The 25910-nt window shown below is 42.4% G+C and overlaps 2 protein-coding genes across 3 annotated transcripts in view; both read left to right on the top strand.

Moving 5' to 3' along the window:
- The first annotated feature begins 1794 nt into the window (after positions 1 to 1794).
- The window catches only part of LOC130916259 (uncharacterized), a 40481-nt gene continuing 16365 nt past the window's right edge, over positions 1795 to 25910 (top strand). The window contains exons 1-2 of one of the 2 annotated variants that reach the window (XM_057836838.1): positions 1795 to 1921; positions 25874 to 25906. In XM_057836838.1, the coding sequence (XP_057692821.1) occupies positions 1877 to 1921; positions 25874 to 25906 (78 nt within the window). In that variant the 5' untranslated portion in view covers positions 1795 to 1876. Of the gene's footprint in view, positions 1922 to 2062; positions 2258 to 25873; positions 25907 to 25910 lie in introns of those variants that run through there. The other variant, XM_057836839.1, reaches the window with a different exon arrangement.
- On the top strand, positions 8877 to 25867 carry LOC130916258 (uncharacterized). The gene has a single exon (XM_057836837.1). The coding sequence runs from the start codon at positions 20201 to 20203 to the stop codon at positions 23651 to 23653; it is 3453 nt and encodes a 1150-aa protein (XP_057692820.1). The 5' UTR covers positions 8877 to 20200; the 3' UTR covers positions 23654 to 25867.

The raw sequence follows: 25910 nt of genomic DNA, 5'->3' as shown, positions 1-25910 counted from the left end.
TCCAAACCGGTCCTCAAGGGCCGCTGTGGGGCCTGTTTTTTTTTTTTTTCAAATGATCGAGTACCGACAGTTTAACCAATGAAGTTTCGGCTAAAACAAGCAGCACCTGACTGCAATCAAAAGATTACACTTGTAAGACATCAGATTGGTGCATAGGTGTTGTCTTGTTTTGTTGGAATGAAATCCTGCGCCCGCTGCGGCCCTATGTGGAATGGTTTGGAGACCACTGAATTATGGCATAAACAATGAAGTCATTTTATAGACAGAGACATATAGAGATATATTATAATCAATTGGATACATAAAACTTGCTTTGAAAAATAAATTCTTTCATTTGTTTATTCAGGTTGATCATAGAGCTAGTACAGAAAATGAATGGATCAGCCTTGCAGTACTTTGAGCGCCCCAAGTCAGACAGTCACAATCTAGACACATTTTCTTCATTTTCTCTCAAAGTGCACGAAATTGATGCATTTTACAATAAAATGTAAAAAGAAAAAAATTCTCCCCGGGGGGGGGGGGCATGCCCCCGGGGGTCCGTGTCTCCCTTCGTATAGCGATTCTTGTGGGCTGGGCTGAGTCAAAGTCCAGGGCTGCTTTTTAGTCCCAGTCCGCCCCTGGCAGAGAGTACAAAACAGGAAAGGGTAGTGGTGTGCACTGATTCAGCATCTGCTCTGGAAGCTTTGGGGGGGAGAGGACAAGGTTCACGACCTGACCTCATCTCAGCATTGCTGTCAATCGTTCATAGAATTGAGAGGGCAGGCGGTGAGGTAGGTTTTGTATGGGTTCCAGCCCATGTGGGGATCTTTGGAAATGAAATGGCCGATATGGCGGCGAAGTGGGCTCTCAAACGGGAAATTCAAGTTGAAATAGTCCCTGGAATTTATGAGTGGAAGGGTAAAATTAAGGCGTATGTGACAGCTGTCTGGCAAAAAATTTGGGAGAGTGACACCAGGGGGCGTCATTACTTTGCTATTAACCCATCTGTCAAATTTACTCCGGTGTATATCGGTAAAGAAAGGAAATATGCCGTCATGTTAACGCGTCTAAGATTGGGTCACTGTGGACTAGCTTGGGATCTGGCCAATATAGGTAAACATCCTGATGGTAAATGTGAGCACTGCAAACAATATCAAACGGTGAAACATGTGCTGATGGAGTGTCCGCTATATAGTGAGCAGCGACGGGAGCTTTTTGGAAAAAGAGGGCCGGCCGTTGCCGCATGGCACTGTGACTATGAACGATCTGTTGTGTCCCGCGGTGGGACAGGGTGGAACGATAAGAGCTTTGGCGGACTTTTTCGTTGCCTCCGGGCTGAGATGGACATAAAGGTCATTACGTGATCTGGCCACATTGGGTAAGGCAGCAATGTGCCAATAGGCATCGAGTCTGCCGGAAATCAACGGAAGAAGAAGAAGAAGAAGCCTATTGCCGTCCCCCCCCCAAAAAAAATCATAACGATATTTCAAGCATGAAATCATTCTTGTGTGGCCCTAAATGTAATACTAATCAATACACAAGGGATTCTTCTTCACCTAAATGGCATAAAAACACATTGGTTCTAATATGGGTCATTTTTGACCCACTTATGGAAGAGTGTAGGGTCCAGTAACTTGTGCATCTAAGGGTTAACAGTGACCTATGGCATGGAATTTCTGCAGCTAACTCAGGGCCAACATTTGTTTTAAAAAACAAAAAACATTGAAACCATTAACTTTATCCTTCATGTTATAAATGTCCCCTTTTCTATTAGTAAAACAATCAGGATGTGATTAAACAATGACGTTTAAGTGCTTTATAGCGTGTGTTTGACACGAATCGCCGCGTCCTAGTTTACGTCAGTTCGTTGTTGACTCGCCACTGATTGCAAATTCAGATGAGAATTTTTAGAAAGATAAAAGTTCCTGAGGACGAAGGTCAGGTAAGAAAAGGACTATTATTGTTGTGGTGGTTTCGGATGGAAGGCGTATGTACACTGGAGCTTTGTAGCTGGTCGCTTTGGTATTATCGGCTTGGATTGGATACGTTTTGACGCTGCGTACGCAACGTCACTTTTTTTTCTTTCTGACGTCAGACGTAGTGCTGCCTTCTGCCAGTGCATGAATTCTCACGTTTGGCGCTGCTAGTTCACTTTCAACTTCTAGCCGCATTTTCCTCGCCCAAAGCTTGGCTTCTTGTCGGCTTCGTGCTTTTCGGTCAATATTACAGCTTTGGCTTCAAGAACAGCGCGTTCTGCGATCGCCTTCCTCTCATCCTGGTAAGGGCCCTTCCATATACACCGGACGCGAATTCGGTCCAGAACAGCTGTTCTGACGAATGGGTAGTATTCCCGCTGTTGATAGCAGCTGATTATTGAGCAAATCTACTTATAAGTTTTGACACGGCTATTTAGATATGTTATTAACAGGTGGATAGAGTAGCCAGAAATTTTACTCAAGGGTAGCGTTACTTCAAAATAATATTACTCAAGTAAAAGTCATCCCAAAAATGTACTCGAGTACAAGTAAAAAAGTATCCAGTGAAAAGAATACTCAAGTGATGAGTAACATTTTGAATAACTGCTTATATATATATATTTATACACATACATACAGGGCCGGCCCAGCCTATACGCAGACTATGCAGCTGCTTAGGGCCCCTGACCGCTAGGGGGGCCCCAATTTGGCAATTGTTTAATTTATATTCTATTTTGTTTACTACAGTTTGCTTTATTTGACTTTTGTGAGTTATGACACTTGATTACAAGCTTGAAAAAATAAAAATTATTCCTTAACTTCTTTGAAGTTCTTCTTTGAAATTTGAAATATGCAGTGCAACAAAATCTGATTAATATACAAAATATGGACGTATGGGTTGGATTGCATGTATGGGTTTCACAGTACACTGTGACGAAATGGTGGGCCAAAAATATGGGCACCTTTGCATTATTTAGCTTAGGGCCCCCAAATGGCCTGGGCGGGCCCTGTATATATACATATATATATATATTTTTTTAACAATGGTATTTTTTCTCAGCACAAACGTATGAGCTGCTGTTCCAATGAGACTGTACAATAACTCATTACGTAACCACATTAAGCCAAAGAAATATATATATTTTTAAATCATTAAATCAAAGAGAGAAAATAATTGTAGTGAGTGATGCATTATTTGTCCAAAGAGCACGAGTGCCCTGTCTTCTAGTGGAGAGAATAGTTCCCAGTTTGAATAGTGATACTGTAGTTCAGGGGTCGGGAACCTATGGCTCACGAGCCAGATGGCTCTTTTGACGGCTGCGTCTGGCTCGGAGACAAATCTTCAATGGTGTACTGCACGCATGCTATTTTTCGACCGTGACGTTGCATCGTAAAGCGGAAGTAAAGCCGAAGTGGGACTATATAGATCCCAATCACCAACGTCACACAATCACGTGATCGCTGTGTTGTGACGCCATATTGTCCGTCATTGTGTGTCCGTATTGTCATTGATCGTAGTTTCTAAAGGTGGATTCACTCGTTGGATGAGTTGCATAAAGGCCGTTATTTGGAAAAGCTTCGGTCGATCCAGTCGCAAGATCCATATTCGATGCCCAAACCGATTTTTCCTCCCATCCAGTCCCGTGCGTCAGAGCTCATCCTGGGACCACAAAATTTCCAATCATACTCCAGTTTATGTCACGATGAGGAGTCGGGTACCCAAAATCGGCACCGGCCCGAATATAAACCGACATTTGGTCAGCTGAGCGTCACCGTTGTCACGATTGTAAAATGAAACTTGATCGACAACGGGCCGGTGTGTGCTGAAAAATAGCTGCCCCGCGTGAAATGTCCTCCTGACGGGAGCACTTATTTATAATGCTTTATTGACGTGAAAATGGCCGCATTACAGTAATGGATTTACGACTGTAAGATCAGTTTTAAATAATTAAATTACACAAAATATTAGTACTGTATTTTAGTAACAAATTGTGGACTGGGCCACATAACCATCTTTGAACAGAAATGTATCAAGCAGAGTAAAATAATCGTTTCTGTGTGGGCGCTCCCGTCAGGGGGGGCATTTCACGCAGGGCGGCTATTTTTCGGCACAACACCTGTTGTTGCGCTCACCTTCTTGCTACGCGACCGTGGCGACGAGCTTCGTAGTCTCCGTCTGATGATGTCTGCGATCGTGTTGGCATCATATTGATGTTTTCGCCGCTGTCTAACGGCTGTTGACACAAACGCATCATGGAACGAGATAAACAAACCGTGCTGCTTTAGAGATATGCCCTTTTTACAATGGTCATACAGCAACCACTAAAATGACCGTTTATCTTCGCTGTTACTGCAACCAACCGCCACACATCCCTTCACCATTTTGATTAATCAATGTTAACGATTGTCAGGAAGGTTTTTGGATTCGTTTAGTAGGCGGTGATTCCTTAGACAAACAGAAAAACGCAGTAATAAGAGGAATGTACATAGCGGTAATATGTAAACACGATGAGCTGACGGACAATATGGCGGCTCCAGTCAGGGGGGCGGAGTTGTGACGTCACGTGATTGGGGTCTATACTAATATTCAATTTCATTGACGGTGCTAGCATGTTCGCTTACCAAATCTGTCTGATTTCCACACGAATGTAAAACACCTATTGTTGATATGCATACAAAAGTATAGCTGTGTTGCACTTATATAAATAAATACATTATTATCATACTGCACACTTGTTTTTTTTCCACCGTTCAGGACTGATAATGAGCATACTGACAACCGATATTGAATCCAGTCATAATAAACCAATATGTGCTATGCATATAAAATACATCTTAAACATGTCCATTCTATAATTTGCTGCTCGGTTCGTGGGACATTTATATGGCGGAATACACTCAGGTGACTTGACTTTCCGCTCTGAGACCCCCAATTTGGCCAAATTTCAAAATTGTCCGATATGCATGTATGATACATCATTGGAAAGCTTAAAAGACTTGTGCCGAATATTACATTGTATGTAATTTTTTGATGGTTTTTGTTTTTACATCAAAGAGAAAGCATAGGGGAAAAAAACAGTACGACTGTTAGATATTTCCTAGGTTCCTAAAACAGGCAGACGTTCAAAAGGCAACCGTGCCGTCATTTCTAAACCTTTGCATTAAGTAGCAAAATAACTTGAATGCACGTGACTCGAAATTACAAAATATGTAACTATTGACTACCATTATAATTAATAAATTTTGATTTATTGTACACCTGATGTATTTTATTGCAATTTCCGTGATTTTCGTATCAATCCTTTCAACGACGGTCAAATAACATGTGAGACGGGTATAGCGTGTATTTACACTCCTAACCATGCAGGTGGCGCAAGAGACCACTAAATGATTTTGCATGCAAACTCCATACTGTTTAAAAGGTGGATTTTCCGCTACTTTTGGTATTTCCATGCTGATGGTTGCTCACTCCTGCTCGTGCATGCACGCGCGTCACCGGTATTGCTTTGCAGGAAAATTGAATTCCATAAGTTATTACTTAAGATTAGTGTCATTTGAAGCATTTCAAGCAACGTGCAGTTGTGTGCGTCTCCACACATGCACGTTGCTTGAAATCATGCTCTTTCATTGATCATGTTGAGGATGTGTGTGGACTCAGGAACACTTTTGTGTGAGGGCGTGCGCGCGCATATGTGAGTGTGTGTGTGTGCGCGCGCGTTGCTTGTTCAATGGGACAGAATGAGTTGACATATGTGACGGTTGACTATGACGCAACTGTGCGAACAATCGAATGCGTTTGCACATGCACGCGCACTCTCAGGTTACCCAGCGTGTGCGCGTATGTGTGTGTGCTTGTACTTTTGTGTATTGCTTTGCAGGAAATTTGAATTCCATAAGTTATTATTGAAATTTAGTCTCATTTGAAATCATGCAGTTGTGTGCGTCTCCACACATGCACGTTGCTTGAAATCATGCTCTTTCATTGGTCATGGACCTATCGAAGGGGCCAGTGTGTGGACTAACCAACACTTGTGTGTGTGTGTGTGTGTGTGTGTGTGTGTGTGTGTGTGTGTGTGTGTGTGTGTGTGTGTGTGTGTGTGTGTGTGTGTGTGTGTGTGTGTGTGTGTAAGTGCGTGTGCGTGCGCGAGTGTGTGTGTTCGCGCGCGTTGCTTGTTCGACTTCAAAGCACTGAAAGCACTTGACTCTGCAGCGTGAGAATTAATTCAAAATGCAGTTGTTTACTGAATCTCAACTTTTCCTGGTAAAATGTTTGAATTTCTTCCTTCTGTTATTGGTCCAGCCAGGAATGGTCAAGTGTTTATTCAGATTGCAGTTGTTTACTCAATCTCAACGCTTACTGGTAGAATGTTTTAATTTTTCCTCCTCCCATTGTCTCAGTGAATGGTCAGGCTTTTTATATGGGGTCCAACGGCTCAACGGCCATTTTACTCCCTGTGACTGATGGTGTGCAGAAATGGCGAGAATAATTTCTCTTGAGGAGGCAAGGCAAGAAGAATGGTGTTGGAGGAGGAATTTCTCACAGACTCAATGAAGAGGATGATGCGTCAGAGGACTGTGCATTGTCCAACTCTGATGACGATTATGAGGCACTTGAAGGAGAGGAGGAAGAGGATTTTGAGGAGGCCATTCTTCATAGCCCATTATTTGGGTTTGTGTGGTACTAAGTGGGGGTGCGGGGGCAAAGTTTTTAAAAATTAAATTAAATATGTATGGATTAAGTCTGATGCGAATGAAAAGTTTGAATGATTGACAGAAAAAAAATATTTTTATTAAATGACTGAGTTATCACTCTTCAAAGTAGCATTTACATGTTAACCCTTTAAGGTCTGGGCCTATTTTGTCTTATTTTGCATGCCTTTGAAGTTGCCTTTATATTTCAAAGAAAGAATTGTTTACGATGGCCTGGTTTGGTCCGTTTTTTTGTGACACCTTATACTTCATGTCCAAACTGTTGTTTACTTCACTGACCAATTATAAATCATCATTTTGGGCCCAAAAAGACCAAAAATTCCAAAATCGTTTTGTCAAAATTTTTAATATTGATGTCCAATTGACAACCAAACATGCGTAACGAACCGTTTTGAAACTTTGTAATATTTATTCAACATGTTAGGATGAACATTCAACCAAAAAAACTTAGAATAAATAGTCTTATATTTGACAATTCAACATAAACAACAGGTATAGCCATAGGCATTTTTTGCCTTTATACATACTCTAGTCAAAACAGGTTATATACAGCAGACCAAACAGTGAAGAACAGTGAAAAAATATACCATCTAACACAAAAAGTGTTTAGAGGCCATCTCTATATGAGTTTAGGTATTGCGGCCCATCACCTGATGAAAACTATGTACACACAATCAAGCTTCTTGAACACACATTTATATACACAAATTGAGAAGACTGTTTGTGGGGGGGAAAAAATATATATATATATAACATTGGGAAAACAAGTATTTTCAAAAATATTTACAATAAATAAGTTAAATTTTTTTCAGGCATGCCACTCCGAAAAGCAGTTTCGTCCTGGAATTAGACACAGGGCTACATCACACAGCCCACACTTCCATGGGGTGTCGGTCCTCTTTCCACCCTTCCATTTTCATTTCACTTTACTTTCATTGTCACTATAAATGTACATGAAAAAAAAAGTCAGTATTTATGAAAATAATAAAGTATAAAATAAAATATATACAGAAATAAATAATAATGGAAATCTATACGTATGACAATAGAAAGAATACCATAGCTGAATATGTGCTACATCCCTAATCTTCATATAGAAGGAAGACCACAAATTATACTTTGATCCGATATGCACATTTTATTATTATATACACAAACACACACTTATATTGCATCAAAATTAACTTTGTCTTGCAATATCAAAAGAAACTTTCAAAAGAAACTTTTTCAGCAGCATAAAAAAAAAAAAAAGTGGGTTGTCTTACCTCTGCTCGTCGATGGCGTCACCCACGTGTTCAAATCCGTCACTATCTTCACTCGAGGACTCTTCCGAAGAAGACGATGATGACGAATTTGGACCATCCTCTTCCTCACGTTGATCAAAAAGCACAATTGCTTGCGCTAAATTTAGTTATCCGTTCATTCTCAAAGTCACACAAAGTCGCTCGCTCGCTCGATTCAAACGGCCGTCGGTCGCCACCTCGCTGCTTCAGAACACTCCTCCCTCTCGTTCGGTGGAACCTCGCACGGCAGTTATATTTATTTAAAAAAAAAAAAAAAAAAACGCATGTTGTGCTTCCACTGTGACTTCGAAAGGGTTCGTTTGATTTGTGTTTTTTTCATGGAGCTTCCGTTTTGAAAAAGGACAAGAAATGATGGAAATATAGACATAAACAAATTATCCATGCAGCGTTTTAATGTTTTTTTGAGAGGACAATAAAACTATAAAACTTAAATGACAATATCTCACGTTTTAGTTGGTCGATTGACTTCAAATAACAACGAGAGTAAACCGCAACTTCCCACTTTAAAACGAGACCAACCAACGGCATGTGGGTGACGTAATTAAAACGCAAGGGCGCTTCTAAGACGACGTGCGCTGAGGACGCGCCGGCGCGTCCTTCGACTCTCAAGGGTTAAGTAACACACAGAGTATTTTCATTCATACGGTTATTGTAAAAAAAAGTTCTATGAATAGATTTTGTTGTTGTTGTGACTTATTGCCTTATTCAAAGCTCTAATTATGTCATATGACATATTTGAAATGATTCAATTTTTTTATACATATATATATATATATATATATATATATATATATATATAATATATATATTTATACAGTACAGTTAGTTGTCTTCATAACCCATTCTTTGGGTTTTTGTGGTCCTAAGTGGGAGGGGGGGGGGTAAATTAAAAACAATAATTAAAATTACATATGTATGGATAGGTCTGATTCCAATAAACATTTTGAGTGATTGACAGAAAAGAAATATTTTTAAATGACTGAGTTATCACTCTTCAAAGTAGCAATTACATATTATGTAAATTCAACACATAAAGGGTATTTTCAGTTATACAGTTATTGTAAAAAAAAAAGTTCTATGCATAGATGTTTTTGTTGTTGTGACTTATTGCCTTATTCAAAGCTCTAATTATGTCATATGACATATTTGAAATTACTTTGTTTTTATATATATATATATATACAGTGGCGGAGATAGACTTTTATTCTTGGGGTGGCCGAGGCTATTTCAGGGGGTCCACAGACTATAACAATACATTTGTTTCTTGACTTATCAATTGCAATCAGAGTGTCAAATGTTGAAATGTACATACTAAGCACACAGGTGATGAGATTTATGTATATAATTTGTTTATTAACTTGATAATAACTATTTTTTACAAAAATGGTGAAAATGCACCACCACATTCACAGTTACTCATACAACCCCCCCCCCCCCCCCCCTTTCTCTCTTATCAACATCTTAATGATGTAAAAAATGTAAAACACAACTTGGTAACAACTTTTCAATCAGTCATTAATAATAACTATTTTTTTACAAAAATGGTGAAAATGCACCAACACATTCAAAGTTACTCACACGACCCCCCACCCCCCACACTTCTCTCTTATCAATATCTTAACGATGTAAAAAAAAAATGTAAAACACAACTAGGTAACAACTTTTCAATCAGTCATTAATAATAACTAATTTTTACAAAAGTAGCGAAAATGCAACAACATATTCATAGTTACTCACACACACAGCAGGCCCGGCCAACTACCGTTTTCACGTGACGTTTCATTTAAGGCAGGGGTCGGCAACCTATGACACGCGTGTCAGCACTGGCACGCGAAGGGTTAACCAGTGACACGCGAGCGCATGGCAAAACAAAACAACAACAAAAATGCGTGTTATGTTTATTGTCAGTTGTATCTTTATCAGTTGCTGAAGCGCCCCATCTTGTGGCCGTTTTATTTATTGGTTCTAAAACAGTAGAAGAAAAATGCAAATAGGAAGTTCTTCAAATGTGATTCAGTGTGTTACATGGCAGCTCCACTCTCACAACTTCTGTGGCATTTGTGTTTGTTAGAGCAACGTCTGTGAGTATTTTGTTGTCAAATTGAGAATTTCACTCTTTATATTGTCTTTAGGTTGCATGTTTGAGGGGAAATGTGTTTGATATTTCTAATTAAGAACTACTGAATACAGGCTAATTGTGTTTGCATATATGGATGGCATTTATGTTATTTGCAGCATTGTTGCTGATTGCATGTATTTTTTCATTGTTTTAGTCTCACGGAGTGTGAACGTTTTCATGTTTAGCTGCTTGGATAAGCGGAAGCGAGCCCATTTACAATGCGCCTTTTTACCGGAAATCAAGGCATTTTCAGATGCGCGCCCTGTTATTTAGGGGCTTTACGGGAGCGCCCCAGTCACCCACTCTGCCTGTGGCGTTATATGCGAGCAGTCATGGATTTTGAGCACACCTCCAGCTCTTCCTCTATTTCTCGACTCCTGCGCTTGTCGGATTTTTTTCTCTGCGCGTTTAATTCAGCCCACGCTACTAACGTGTCACGAAGCCGACCAATCAGAGAGCTGGCGGAAGTACACTGTGTTACTAATTGCACTTTTTGGTAATTGCAGTGGTTTCAACTCTGCACCGTAGTGTGTAGTAGAAAGGCGATTAACGTGGCTTGTTGTCATCGATTCGCCCGGTGCTTACTTCAGAGAGGTGGTGATGTGTATAAAAACACAGTGACACGTTGGATGGCATTTTGCTGGAGACTTTTATTAACAAAACCAAAACCATCATGGGACACAGCCACTTTTCAAGGCGCTCTTCGCACAACTCTCTCTCTCAACACCTTGTTTCGCTGCCTCTCTTTTTCTCACCCTTAACTAGTAAGCCGGTCAAACTGTCGGGGACAGCGGCCCCTTGGGGATGCCGGTAACAACTGGTTGGCTGGTTACTTCCGCTAGCTCTGTGCATTATGCCTCAAGAGCGTTGTGTGTGTGTGTCACACAACAAGTGTCAAACGCCACTATGAGACAAAACATGAAAATTCATGGAAAACAGGGCCAGGGATCACATTAAGGTAGGCATCTTTTGTATTTGTTATATAAAATCTAAAATTGTGCATGGAATTCACTGTTAGTGAACAAGACAAAGTAGTCGCCTCTTCTGACTTTGAAGGTTAAAACAGCCCGCTCTGTACTGTGAGAGACCTGCACTGAGAATCACGCTTGTTCCCGTTTTCTTGCTGGGTTGTGTGTGTGTGATATGTTTACATAAGATGATGCTCAAGTTTTGATTTTTTCTACAATATACATTTATTTTTTTCGTTATTTGATAAAGAATGGTAGTTGTAAGATTTCAACGTATGTTCATGTTGTTTTCTTTGGAGTAAAATTACAGCTCTGTTGAATATAAAAATTCAGATGTGCGTTATTAATCTTGGTGTGGCACACTGATTGACAAGAAAATTTGAAAGTGGCACGCCACACCAAAAAGGTTGCTGACACCTGATTTAAGGAAAGAGAGCATGAGACAGCTGGCTAATGCTCTACAATTATTGGAGAAACATGTATGTAAATAGCGACCCAAATGAATTAAATATAGACGTTAATATCGAGCGGTTGTTGGAAGCTGGACGACATGAGATAACGTTAACGTTTGCTTGATGCCTTGGCTCTCTGTTTTAGCGACAACAAAAAATCTCCTTCCTACAAATTTAAACATTGACTCATTAGATATCAGCATAAAACTTACATTACGACGAGAATTTCAGTGGCTTTAAGGCAGGGTATCCAAGTTCGTCTCCTTGTTTGTTCTTGTCACTTTGTTTATCTTCCGTGTTCCGTTCCGTCAACGATGACCAAGTACTCAAATCTCAAATCTTCCTCCGTTTCAGTGGCGATTCTTCTTCTCCTCATGAAAGCGAATTTGCAACGCCTTATGGTACATAGCGCCAACTACTGTACAAGAAGGACTTAGCAGTCGGTGCCGCGATATGTCATTGTCAATCATCTGGGGTGGCACCTGGGGGGTCCAATCAGATTTTAGGGGGGTCCAGTGCTACCCCGGCCCCCCCTCTAGCTCCGCCACTGTTTCACAGGCCATAATGACTTCAATTCACAAACGCTTCTCATATTACACCCACGACTCAGACATGCATGGCACTCATTTCCTGTACTCACTGCTTTCTGCATAATGTAGATACTCTACAATTCAAGAGGCTCATCATTAGGAAGACAGTTGGCACGTATGCCTTACATGCATAAATATATACAATTTACCTTGGGCGATATTTGAATATTATTAGCCTCTCTATCAGTGTTGTTTTCGTCAACGACGACGACAACAAAAACATTTTGTTAACGAACATTTTTTTTATGACGATGACGTAATGATGACGTCATGAAAACGCGTCATGGATAACTACAACGTGACGAAAAGGTTAGCAGTTTACGTCTGACGAGACAAGAACATGAAAATGCGCCATCTTTTCTGTCATATGTTCACAATGCGTGACATTTGAGAGCTGTGTGTTTTTTTTTGTTGTTTTTTTTTTTTAATTGTGCGCGTACTAGTCAGATTGCTTCTGCGCCATGTTTTGCCTCGTTCACGTGACGTGCCGAGCGCTGCGCGCGTGCCCAAACTACACCAAGGCAGTGAGTGCACAAGAACGGTGGCCTTGGCCTACTATCATTCAACAATGGCAGCTGTAAGATCGCTTGGTGGTCGGAAACAGCGCGAGGATTTGTGGTCTCATTTTAAATATAATCCCAGTGAAAGAAAAACTCAATGCACTGTCCCCGTGGGTGAGCAAGGGCAGAAGTGTGGCTATATACTTGGTGGAAAAAATACCACGAACCTAAAGTGGCACCTCAGAGCTCGGCACGCTCATATTTATGCGAAGGTAAGTTGTTACAACTCTTTAAGTTTTAAGACATCCTAGACCTGTAATTTTATTCAAGCAAATGGTCTGTTATAATTTTAATATACTATATATTTTCCACATTTTTGGCGTAAATGGAGCGCCAAGTTTAGGCTAATATTTTATCTTACTTGCGCTGCTGTTATTGAGCCTTTACGTGCAAACAACGTGCAGCCTGCTAACAGTATGTATGGGGAGAACATTTGGCCATATTGGAGCACACAGTATACGCTTTAACCTGCAATTGGACGGTCTAAAACTTAGGGTAAAGACGTGATGCTGTGCAACATATTTGTCCATGTGTCCAAAGTTCCAAACAATGACAGTCTCTCTTTTTATACATTGTCTACATTTTTTGTAAATTTTGGAATTTCTCATCTTAAATCAAAGACAAAGCATATTAAAAAAAACACCAGAGAGCTGCCATTTCCAGGGGGTGTCTAAAATGTCCTGAATTTCAAAATGCCACCTGCTGAGCTTTCTAAGGCATTGCAGCAATGAGATTTTACTTTTGATACTGAAACATAGCATTTTTACATTTTTTGTAGCATAGAAACCCATTATAATTCCAATTTTTGAATGCATTGTAAACCTAATGTGCAAAAATGCATTTCCCGCAATTACCACATCAATTGCTTTATTTACACTTGTTCAGACGTATGCATGCCAATTTTTTGGGTTGAGAGCATTTACACCCCTTCACCATTAGGTAACGCCAGAGGCTCGCAAATGATTTTGCCTTTTTGCAGCCGGCTGCAAAATTTTGCATCTTTGTTCAACAATTCCGGTCGGGATTTTAGTAGGGCTTGGTGGGGACCTCCAGATATGACTGGCCGAGTTCTTTTTCAAAAAATAAAGTGTTAGTTTGAATTTTGTACGTCTACGCAATACGCATGCGTGTGAGCGTCTTTAGTTCAAACGGATGTTCTGCATAGAGATTGGCTCAGATTTTAAATTCAAAGGTTACGTTTTGAGTTACGTTTTTGAATCTCAACTATGATTGGTCCGCCTCGTGTTTGAATTTATTAGCCCGCAATGTTTTTGAATCTCAACTATGATTGGTCCGCCTCGTGTTTGAATTTATTAGCCCGCGATTGGTCATGCTCCGATTGGTAGAAAGAGGAGGCGCTCCTCTTCTTACACAGCGTCATATAGCGAGCGTCAGGATGACAGGAGTCATAATAGTCGGGTCGGATCCATCGGGCAGCGCCGATCATACTTATGGAACTCGGAAAACAAAAAAGTGATATGCCATCCAACCAACGAAGTGGCTGGACATTACGTCCCTGCGCGAATCCCCACGCCTGGCCCCACGTTGTATGCAGTATGATGCCAGATGAGCAGTCGGGAGACGGCGTTTGCGTTGTTTGTGAACCAGGAGATCGTCGCGAAAATAGTCGCAATGACCAACATCCAAGGGCTCCGATCGCTCAAGAACTGGTCTCCCCTCACGCCTTAAGACCTGCGCGCGTATATCGGACTGCTTATCCTGGCTGGAATGTACCGCTCCAGGCATGAAACGACGAGCAGCTTGTGGGGCGTCAAGACCGGGCGTTCGACGTTCCCCGACGCCATGGCTCATCGGGGGTTCATGGAGATCAACCGAATGCTCCGGTTCGATGATAAGCTGCTCAGACGTCAGCGGTACCATGCAAGCAAACTGTCGCCGATTTAAGATTTGTGGATCAGCTGGATTTTCCGGCTGCAGGAAATGTATAACGTGGGACGTGACGCGTGCGTGGACGAACAGCTAATTGCCTTTAGAGGACGCTGCAGCTTCAAACAATCTATGCCGTCAAAGCCCGCAAAGTATGGCATTAAGATTTGGGCCCTCTGTGACGCTCGAACCTCCTACGCATCAAAGCTGGAGGTCTACACCGGCAACCCTACAGGGGGGTTGAACACAACGTGGGATTGCTTGTGGTGCAGGGACGCACTGACTGATTGCTTTATATAAATTCTGTTATAAATTCTTCATAGCTGTTGTGACTTTCCTTTTCAAGGTTATAGTGTATGGATAGCTCTGACTCCAGAGAACATTTTGAGTGGTTGAAAGTAAAAAAATATTCATAAATGACTTAGTTATCACACCTCAAAACATTTACAATTATTGTAAAAATTGCATGTTTAGGGGTATTATACACAAAAATGGCCATCACAAAAAATAGGCATGCATTAAAAAAAATTGTTATAACTCATTGACCTTTTCAAGGCTCTAATTGTGTGATATGAAATTTTCCAATTCATGTTTCACATATATATGTATGCAGCATAGTTTGTTTTGGTTATAGCACAGTACTGCTTTTATTGTCCATAGAGGGCAAAACATACAAATAAAAAAATAAAAACTATATATGTATGGATAGCTCTGAGGCCACTGAATCATTTTGAGTGGTTGAATGTAAAAAAATATTTAGAAATGACTTAGTTACAATTACAATTATTGTAAACAATTGTATGTTTAGGGGTATTATACACAAAAACGGCCATTGCCAAAAGTGGGCATGGATTTAAAAAAATCTGTTGTTATAACTCTTTGACCTTTTCAAGGCTCTAATGGTGTGATATGAAATTTTCCAATTTAATTTTCTTTTATACATATATATCCAACATAGTTAGTTTTGGTCGTAGCACAGTACTGCTTTTATTGTCCACAGAGGGCAAAAAATACAAATAAAAGAATAAAAACTATATATGTATGGATAGCGCTGAAGCCACTGAATCATTTTGAGGGGTTGAATGTAAAAAAATATTCAGAAATGACTTAGTTATCGCACCTCAAAACATTTACAATTATTGTAAACAATTGTATGTTTGGGGGTATTATACACAAAAACGGCCATTGCCAAAAATGGGCATGGATAAAAAAAATTCTGTTGTTATAACTTTTTGACCTTTTTAAGGCTCTAATTGTGTGATCTGAAATTTTCCAATTTAATTTTCTTTTATACATATATATCCAACATAGTTAGTTTTGGTCGTAGCACAGTACTGCTTTTATTGTCCACAGAGGGCAAAAAATACAAATAAAAGAAAACTATATATGTATGGATAGCTCTGAAGCCACTGAATCATTTTGAGGGGTTGAATGTAAAAAATATTCAGAAATGACTTAGTTATCGCACATCAAAACATTTACAATTATTGTAAACAATTGTATGTTTAGGGGTATTATACACAAAAACGGCCATTGCCAAAAATGGGCATGGATAAAAAAAATTCTGTTATTATAACTCTTTGACCTTTTCAAGGCTCTGATAGTGTGATATGAAATTTTCCAGTTCAATTTTGTTTTATACATATATATCCAACATAGTTAGTTTTGGTCGTAGCACATTTTATACATATATATCCAACATAGTTAGTTTTGGTCGTAGCACAGTACTGCTTTTATTGTCAATAGAGGGCAAAAAAGTACAAATTAAAAATAAAAACTATATGTGAATAGATAGCTCTGATGCCACTGAACATTTTGAGTGATTGAAAGTAAAAAAATATTCAGAAATAACTTAGTTATCACACTTAAAAAACGTTTACAATTTTTGTAAAAATTTGTATGATGCGTAAATTTTTTTTTTTTGCTAACACAAGCACATTGGCTGTGTGCTACATGGGATTATCGTAACAGTCAGTAGTAACGGAGCCCAATTTAGATGTTTTCTTGATTGATAATTTTATAGTTAACTCATTCAGTGCAATTGACGATTTTCATCCTTCTGAAGTGAAGTTCAGTCAGTTTATAGTTTATAGTGGGCTAATATAGATACATATAGCATGTCTTTCCTTCACTATAAGGCATATATAAGCCTTTTTTGTGTTTTTGCGGGTCCAGACATATTTGTACTTTGTTATTTTCGTCCAATATGGCTCTTTCAATATTTTGGGTTGCCGACCCCTGATCTAGTGGATGTGTAACGCAACCCGACCACCACTACAAGTTTTAAACAGTTTTTAAATAGGCCATTCATTGAAGGTGTGCCTTATAGTGTGAAAACTACGGTAATTTCAGTACATTATAGTCCTTTTATCAAACAGAATTTTTTTTTTTTTAAGAACTCTGTAATAAAGACCATTTAAATATTCAAAATTTTGTTGTGCACACACTCCAACTTGTGGTGAACATGGTTCACAAAGAGCCAAGCATAAAGAGACTTCTAAGCAAAGCTCGGCAGCTTGTCAAGCTCTTTCGCAAGTCATCCGTCGCAACTGAAAGACTGCTACAATCCTGTCAACTTACTCTGGTCAAAGACTGCCCTACTAGATGGTCTAGCACATATCTCATGATCACACGCCTTCTCCAAATCAAAGAATCAGTTGCTCAGGTTGCAGATGGGTTGAACTGGGACTATCTCATGCTGACAGCTCTGAAAGAATTACTCGTTCCCTTTGCTGAGCATACTAAAATGCTACAGAATGACGCACAGTCTTTATCCTTGGTGTTGCCTGCACTTCTGGACCTCCAGGTTCACTTGTCTGTGTTCCCCTATGCCCAAGGATCTAACTTTAAGGACCTAGCATGCCTTGCAAAAAACAAATGAAGGCAAACATGAACAATTGTTTCAGCTATTTCCTTGATCCCACAAACTCCACGTTTTCTCCACTCAGCACAGCTGCATGCCTCCTTGACCCTATTGTTGCACCTGAAGCGCTCCTTGAAAATGATGATGAGCCGATTCAGGTGCTTCTGGGAAAAGCGGAAGATTTCATCATTCAACTGATACCACCAGTACGAGATGAGGAGGAAGCTGAGGATAGCGATCTTGAGGAGGTAGATGATCCCAAACCAGAACCACAGGGAAAGCGGTCCAGGTTTAAATACTTATCAAAATCAAGACCAAGATCAAAGTTTATTCGTACAAAGCCAAGTGTCAGGGAGGAAATAAAAAAAATCAAGGATCAGTTGTCATAGGAGGAAACAAACCAAGAAACCGGACTTCAATTTTGGGCTACACAATCAGATTCTATTTATCCAAACCTAAAACCCATTGCCTTAGATCTCCCATCCATGCCAGCCTCACAAGCATTTGCTGGGAGAGTCTTTAGTATAACAGGTGATCTTAGTCGAGGCCATCGAAACAGAGCTCGTATAATTTTAAAGAGAAGTGCCTTCCTCAAACTGAATAAAGTTCGTTAAGATCTTTTAGCTGACAGTCGGTGGTTGTTTATGCACAGAATGTTATTGCAGTGCAATTTGGACTTCTGAGAGGGCCAGGAGTATTACTAACGTAGCATTATTGTTGCATTGTTTTGTATTGTACACTAAGTTTGTACTGTTGTCAGAGTTTGGCTTTGGCCTTTTTATTATTATTAATATAATATTATTGCTGCATTGCTTTGTATTGTTGTACACTTTGTACAGTTATCAGAGTTTGGCTTTGCCCTATTATTATTTAAGTTCTAAACTTGGTATGTCTCCTACCTCCCTGCACATCAGGATTTTTTTTTTTACTGCAGATTTCTGTGAAATAAAGCCAGTGTTGTGAAACTAACTGTTTACTCATGTGTCAATGTTTATTTCAAATTGTTGGATTTAAAAAATATATATATATTATTAAACCTTGTGTATCCGTCAACTAATATTAGACAAAAATATTTTTGTTTCGTCATCTAAAACTACACTAAAACTGGTTTAAATATTCGTTGACTAAAACTAGACTAAAACTAACACATTTCGAAATGCCTAAAATATGACTAAGACCAACAAGTATTTTTGTCCAAAAGACTAAGACTAAAATTAAAAGGGCTGCCAAAAACAACACTGCTCTCTATGCTCCGGTCAGTAGTTGTGAATGGAATGTTGCTTGGAAATAAGTAATAAATTCACGATATCAATGTAATAAACTCTTGACAAATTAAAGCTACACCCCACCTCTTAACCTTCCTCTAAATGTGGTAGGCCCCAGGATCCCAAATAGAGTCTACCCACGCACCACGTGTTCGCTGTAGGGTTCCGCCCACTTGTCCGTCATTTTGACTCTGTATTTGCATTGTTTTCAATTGATGGCGCAATTTAAAATGCATTTCATGGAAGACCCGGTGCTTTCTGATGCCGCAAACTCACTGGATCTGTTGCATAAAAGGCGTTATGAGGAAAAGCTTCGTTCTATACAGTCGCCAGATCCATATTTGATGCCCAAATCGATGTTTTTCGACCCACTGTCTTCGCCCTGTCTGCCTGACATCTGCTACGCTGATATTTAAAATGATCTTGTCCACACAAAATCAGCCTATTCTCACGAAAAACTTCAAGAGCTTGGACGCTTATAAATACTTCGTTGCTGGTTGGGTGAAACAGGTCCTCGTTTGGCAGGAATCTATCTTGTGCTTGGAAAGGTGAGTTACGAAATTTTCAATTCGAATTCTTTTGTTATTGCTAACATCCACTGTCAAGTCTAATGTATTTCATGTCGTTTGTCAATGGAGTTAAGGCTTTTAATGTTTATATGGTTTAGCGATAGCACGCACAACATACATACGTGTATGTTGTCGGCGATTAGCCTAGCAATGATCTTTATTGTGGTTATTTGTCAGCCCCGTAGACGAGGCCAGTTTCCCTCACTTGGTACCAGCTAAATATTATTCAAAAAATAACGATGGTGGAAGAAAGGGAAGTCACAAACATCTTGAATTTGAAACTATGTCGTACTACGTCGTATGTTGTCGGCGATTAGCCTAGCAATGATCTTAATTGTGGTTATTTGTCAGCCCCGTAGACGAGGCCAGTTTCTTTTTGTCATATTTGTGTGTGTTCTCAGCTCTTTTTTTCTTTATGCAGCACCTGATCGAGTCAGATTGGCGGGGTAATGCGACACACCTGTGCTTGATTAGGAAAGCTCAGTATTTAAGGAAACCTGTCACCATCTGCAAGTGTCGGACTATTGCTTGCTACTTGCCTTGCTTACCGCCTGTGTGTTCATCGTCAGCCTTTGAGTTTCCCGACGTTCTACGGTCGTATTTTGGTTTGGTCATCTTTAGTTTAGTGCTCTTTTGGGCTTTGTAGTTTGATTCTTGTACTCTGTTATATTCATGCATATTTCGCATGCTCCCTTTGTTGTACTTTATTATTATACTCGCGTTTATTTGCGTGCTCTCTCAGTTTGTTATATCCGCATTTTTCGCGTGCTCCCTTTGTTGTAATTTATTATTACACTCGCGTTTATTGGCGTGCTCTCTCAGTTTGTTAAACCCGCATTTTTGGCGTGCTCCCTTTGTTGTACTTATTAAACACAAACTTTAGCTTTACCTGATCTCTTGGTCTGTTTTTGGGATTCACATCAACGGCTTGCCGTTCTTGACAGAATAGTCCGACCACATGGATCCCACGGACTCGGAGGATCTTTTCCGTGCTCTCGCTGGTCACGACCAAATGATCAGTCAACACGAGCAATCGATATGCAAATTAGTGGATGTGATCAGCTCGCTCACCACAAGAGTTGCGAATATGGCTCCGCCTGTAAAACCCGGAGGTATAATTGACGCTACCGCGGCGCCCGACCTGCCCGCCCCTCCTCCGATGAGCCCGCCGGCGTCTTTTCGGGAGCCTATGTTGCCACACCCTCATCGTTATGAGGGAGAGCCAGGTGCTTGCCGACAGTTTTTGCATCAGTGCTCCCTTATTTTTGACCAGCAGCCTTTTACGTTTGCTAGTGATAGATCCCGTGTAGCTTATGTAATGAGTCTCCTCACCGGTAAAGCGGCTACATGGGCCATGGCGGTAAGCAACACAAGGCCCGTGGTCCGTAATTGTTTTGAAACTTTCGAGACTGAGTTCGTGAGAGTTTTTGATCATCCGGTTAGGGGCAAGGAGGCAGCCAGCCGCCTGTTGGATTTTTTTCAGGGCGATCTGACGGTAGCAGACTACTCTATTCAGTTTCGCATTTTGGCCGCGGAGTGCGGTTTTGGAGAAGCGGCGCTGTGTGGGATTTTTCGGCGTGGGCTGTCTTCTGCAGTGAAGGACGAGTTAGCGGCCCGGGACGATTCGTCGAATCTGGAGGACCTGATTTCCTTGTCCGTGCTTTTGGACAATCGTCTGAAGGAACGGGAGAGGGAACGTGCCATGGAGCCTCGGGGACGTCGTTGGTCGTCGTCGCGGAGCAGCCCGACTGCGGTCCATAAAGACGGCTTCGTCGAGCCGCCGTCCGACTCTACGCCGACGCAGAGTCCAGTCCCGACGGGACGGGAGCCTACACAACTCGGTGGCGGGCGCCTTTCTGCTGCGGAGCGACGGAGGCGGTTGGAGGCAGGCTTGTGTCTCTATTGTGGCTCGCTGGGACACCCTATCGCCGCCTGTGACGCTGTTCCTTCGCGTCGACCTGGATCTTCGGTTCCTGGGGTTCCCCTCGCCCGAGGGGGGCCGAGGTTCGTACATGACAGCAATCCGTCAAGTGAGTTGCCCCACGACGACATAAAGGAACCCAGACACCCCCAAGGCGTTATGAGACTGCAACTGCCGTGTGAATTGTCACATGGTGGGGTTAATTTTAAGTTTACTGCTCTGATCGATTCGGGGGCAGATGATTGTTTTGTAGACCAGAGTGTTGTGGACGCTCTTGGCTGTACGTTAATAAGACTTGCTAGGCCAAAACGGGTTTTAGATCTCGATGGGCGACCCCTGGCGGATATTAGGTTTATTACGCCTCCACTCAAAACAAAACTGTCGGGCAATCATTTTGAGGTCCGAAGCTTTTTGGTTATGCCGTGTAAATCTGCTCCAGTAGTACTGGGGCTCCCCTGGTTGAAAGTACATAACCCCAATATTGACTGGGCTAAAACGCAAATAGTAACTTGGAGTACTTTCTGTTATGCACACTGTTTACGGTCGGCGTGTCTACTTCCCGCTCAAGCACACGTGACGACCGAGCCAGTTAATTTGGTCAATGTTCCTACTGATTATCACGATCTCAAATACGTTTTTAGTAAAGAGCATGCTATGACCCTACCGCCGCACCGTCCCTACGATTGTGCCATTAACTTGCTGCCCAATGCCCCACTGCCCAATTCAAGGTTATATCAGGTCTCTAAACCGGAGCAGGAGGCAATGAGGGAATACATCTCCTCTTCCTTAGCTGCTGGCCTTATTCGCCCTTCGTCTTCTCCTTTGGGGGCAGGGTTTTTCTTTGTCGGCAAAAAAGATGGGGGTCTTAGGCCGTGCGTTGACTACCGGGGTCTCAATGAGATTACTATAAAGAACAAATACCCCTTACCATTGTTGGATTCGGCTTTCGCCCCATTAAAATCAGCCACCATTTTCACGAAATTAGATTTGCGCAGTGCTTACCACCTGGTCAGGATTCGTGAAGGGGATGAGTGGAAAACCGCTTTCAAAACACCGCTCGGGCATTTTGAATACCTGGTCATGCCTTTCGGTCTGACTAACGCGCCTGCGGTATTCCAGAGCCTCATAAACGATGTGTTACGCGACATGTTGAATGTATTCTGTTTTGTATATCTGGACGATATTTTAATCTTCTCAAGAAGCCTGCAGGAACATCAGCAACATGTCCGCCTGGTTCTGCAAAGACTTCTGGAAAACAAACTATTTGTCAAAGCAGAGAAGTGCGAGTTTCACCAGGATTCAATACAGTTTCTGGGGTTTATTGTGGAAAAGGGACAGCTCCGGCCTGATCCCGCTAAAATTCAGTCAGTAGCCGAGTGGCCGACTCCAACATCGCGTAAGCAACTACAAAAGTTTCTCGGGTTCGCCAACTTTTACAGACGTTTCATTCGTAACTATAGTATGAGGGCCGAGCCCCTTACTAGACTAACCTCCAACAAAAGGCCGTTTACGTGGTCTTCGGTGGCAGAGGCCGCATTTGTAGGCCTTAAACGGGCATTTACGAGTTCACCTGTCCTGGTCCATGCTGATTCTGATCTTCCGTTTGTGGTCGAGGTTGACGCATCGAGTTCCGGAGTGGGGGCCGTCCTGTCCCAGAGGTCTACCGTCGACCAGAGACTGCACCCATGCGCATTCTACTCCCGCCGCCTCACCCCAGCGGAAGCAAACTATGATGTCGGCAACCGGGAGCTACTCGCCATTGTGCAGGCTTTGCAGGAATGGAGGCACTGGTTGGAGGGGACTGAAGAGCCGTTCCAGATACTCACAGACCACAAAAACTTGGAGTACCTTCGGGCTGCCAGACGCCTCAACTCTCGCCAGGCCCGTTGGTCGTTGTTCCTGACCCGCTTTAACTTTGCAATTACTTACCGTCCAGGGTCAAGGAATGGAAAGGCTGACGCGCTATCAAGGATCCATGAACCGGTGGAGGAGGGTCCTTCAGAGGAGCCGGTCGTACCTGACCGCCTGATTGTTGGGGCGCTACGGTGGGAGGTCGAGCGTCTGGTGGAGGAGGCCTTGCGGGGTGTAACGGTGCCTGGAGGCTGCCCCGCTGACAAGTTATTCGTTCCAGATGCTCAACGTGCAGGAGTGCTGAAATGGGGTCACACTTCCAAGTTCGCCTGCCACCCAGGTGTGTCTCGCACTCATTTTCCAGAGGTTTTGGTGGCCGGGTATGCGCAGGGACGTCATGGACTACGTCGCTGCTTGTACCATCTGCGCTCGAGGCAAGGCGGTTCATCGTCCCCCAGCTGGATTGCTGCATCCACTTCCTGTTCCATCTCGCCCTTGGTCCCATGTGGCACTGGACTTCATCACTGGACTCCCGCGCTCCAAAGGTCTTTCTGTCATCTTGACTGTGGTGGACCGTTTCTCAAAGATGGCACACTTTGTCGCACTCCCCAAGTTACCCTCAGCTCTGGAGACTGCTGATTTGTTGGTGGCGCACATATTCCGGGCTCACGGCATTCCTACTGACCTGGTCTCTGATAGGGGGCCACAATTCGTCTCAAAAGTTTGGGGGGCGTTCTGCAAGGCATTGGGGGCCACGTCAAGCCGGTCTTCTGGTTACCACCCGCAATCGAATGGACAGACAGAACGGGTCAATCAGGAGCTAGAGGCCGCCCTCCGCTGTGTTTGTCAACTGCATCCAGCCTCCTGGTCAGCACACCTCCCGTGGGTGGAGTATGCCCACAACACCCTCGTTTGCTCAGCCACCGGGAGGTCACCATTCATGACCGCATACGGATTCCAACCTCCATTGTTCCCGTCGCAGGAAGCAGAAGTAGTTGTGCCGTCTGTCCAGGTCCACCTGAGGAGGGCCCATAAAGTCTGGAGGAACACAAGGGCTGCACTGGTCCGCACGGCAGCACGCAACCGCCAGATAGCTGACCGCCACAGAAGGCCTGCTCCGGTCTATCGTCCAGGCGAGATGGTCTGGCTGTCGTCGAGGGATTTGCACCTTGCTGGGACTTCTAGGAAGCTGAGCCCTAGATACGTTGGTCCGTTTGCTGTGGATGCTGTGGTCAATCCGGTCTCTGTCAGGCTGAAGCTTCCTAGCTCCATGAGGGTCCACCCAGTTTTCCATGTGTCCCTGCTCAAACCGGTCTCCACCTGCCCCTTGAACCCTCCGCCAGTGCCTCCTCCTGCTCCTCGCGTGGTCGACGGTGGGCCGGTGTATACGGTGCGTACCATTCTTGATTCTAGGAGGCGGGGTAGAGGGGTGCAGTACCTGGTCGACTGGGAAGGTTATGGCCCAGAGGAACGCCAATGGGTCCCCCGCTCCTGGATCCTCGATCCGTCGCTGCTGCGGGATTTCCACTCCTTTCATCCCTCGAAACCAGGTGGTCCGCCAGGGGGCGTCCATTGAGGGGGGGGTTCTGTCATATTTGTGTGTGTTCTCAGCTCTTTTTTTCTTTATGCAGCACCTGATCGAGTCAGATTGGCGGGGTAATGCGACACACCTGTGCTTGATTAGGAAAGCTCAGTATTTAAGGAAACCTGTCACCATCTGCAAGTGTCGGACTATTGCTTGCTACTTGCCTTGCTTACCGCCTGTGTGTTCATCGTCAGCCTTCGAGTTTCCCGACGTTCTACGGTCGTATTTTGGTTTGGTCATCTTTACTTTAGTGCTCTTTTGGGCTTTGTAGTTTGATTCTTGTACTCTGTTATATTCATGCATATTTCGCATGCTCCCTTTGTTGTACTTTATTATTATACTCGCGTTTATTTGCGTGCTCTCTCAGTTTGTTATATCCGCATTTTTCGCGTGCTCCCTTTGTTGTAATTTATTATTACACTCGCGTTTATTGGCGTGCTCTCTCAGTTTGTTAAACCCGCATTTTTGGCGTGCTCCCTTTGTTGTACTTATTAAACACAAACTTTAGCTTTACCTGATCTCTTGGTCTGTTTTTGGGATTCACATCAACGGCTTGCCGTTCTTGACACTTTTACTTGGTACCAGCTAAATATTATTCAAAAAATAACGATGGTGGAAGATAGGGAAGTCACAAACATCTTGAATTTGAAACTATGTCGTACTACGTCGTATGTTGTCGGCGATTAGCCTAGCAATGATCTTAATTGTGGTTGTCAGGCCAAAACCCTCTAAATATATATTAAATGCATCTTACCGGATATAAAATGACTACTACATAGTCTGTGGTGATTTTTTGGCGTCCAATTTTCACGTCGAATTGCAGCCGTCCATTTCGCTCTTCTATTTGGATCCCTCGGAATATGGTAAAATTTCAAGTCTCTCCTTCCATCTTCTCTGTTAGTGCAACCAACAGCCACACACGCCTTCACCATTTTGATTATTAATGTTAAGGAGCAGAAAAACACGCCGTAAATAGGAGAAATGTACGTAGCCGTAATAGGTTAACACTATGTTTTGACGGACAAGTGGGCGGAACCCTACGCGAACACGTGGTACGTGGGTAGACTCTATAGGAAAGGTGGTATAAAAAAATGGATGGATGCAGACTATAATCCTCGTGTGCGTATGCTGGCATACTGTATTTTGTCCGTTGTCCCGGTAAAATGGTAGAAAATCCACTAGGGAGAGCGCTTACCCGTATGTTTTCATTGCTTGTTGCATCTTGAAATGTGGTTAATGAGAGCAGTGAGAGTGAACTAAAGTTTAATTTGCAGGCTGGAAAAAACAGAAGACGCCAGATGGCTAGGGTAA

The sequence above is a fragment of the Corythoichthys intestinalis genome, chromosome 5 (genome assembly GCF_030265065.1).
Source record: "Corythoichthys intestinalis isolate RoL2023-P3 chromosome 5, ASM3026506v1, whole genome shotgun sequence".
Lineage (NCBI taxonomy): Eukaryota > Metazoa > Chordata > Actinopteri > Syngnathiformes > Syngnathidae > Corythoichthys > Corythoichthys intestinalis.
The sequence above is the reverse complement of the archived record's forward strand: the minus strand, read 5'-3'. Positions and strand labels throughout refer to the sequence as shown.

Bases quoted from the DNA above. Each gene is read 5' to 3' on its own strand.
- LOC130916258 (XM_057836837.1), top strand. From the start codon at position 20,201: ATGGATCCCACGGACTCGGAGGATCTTTTCCGTGCTCTCGCTGGTCAC.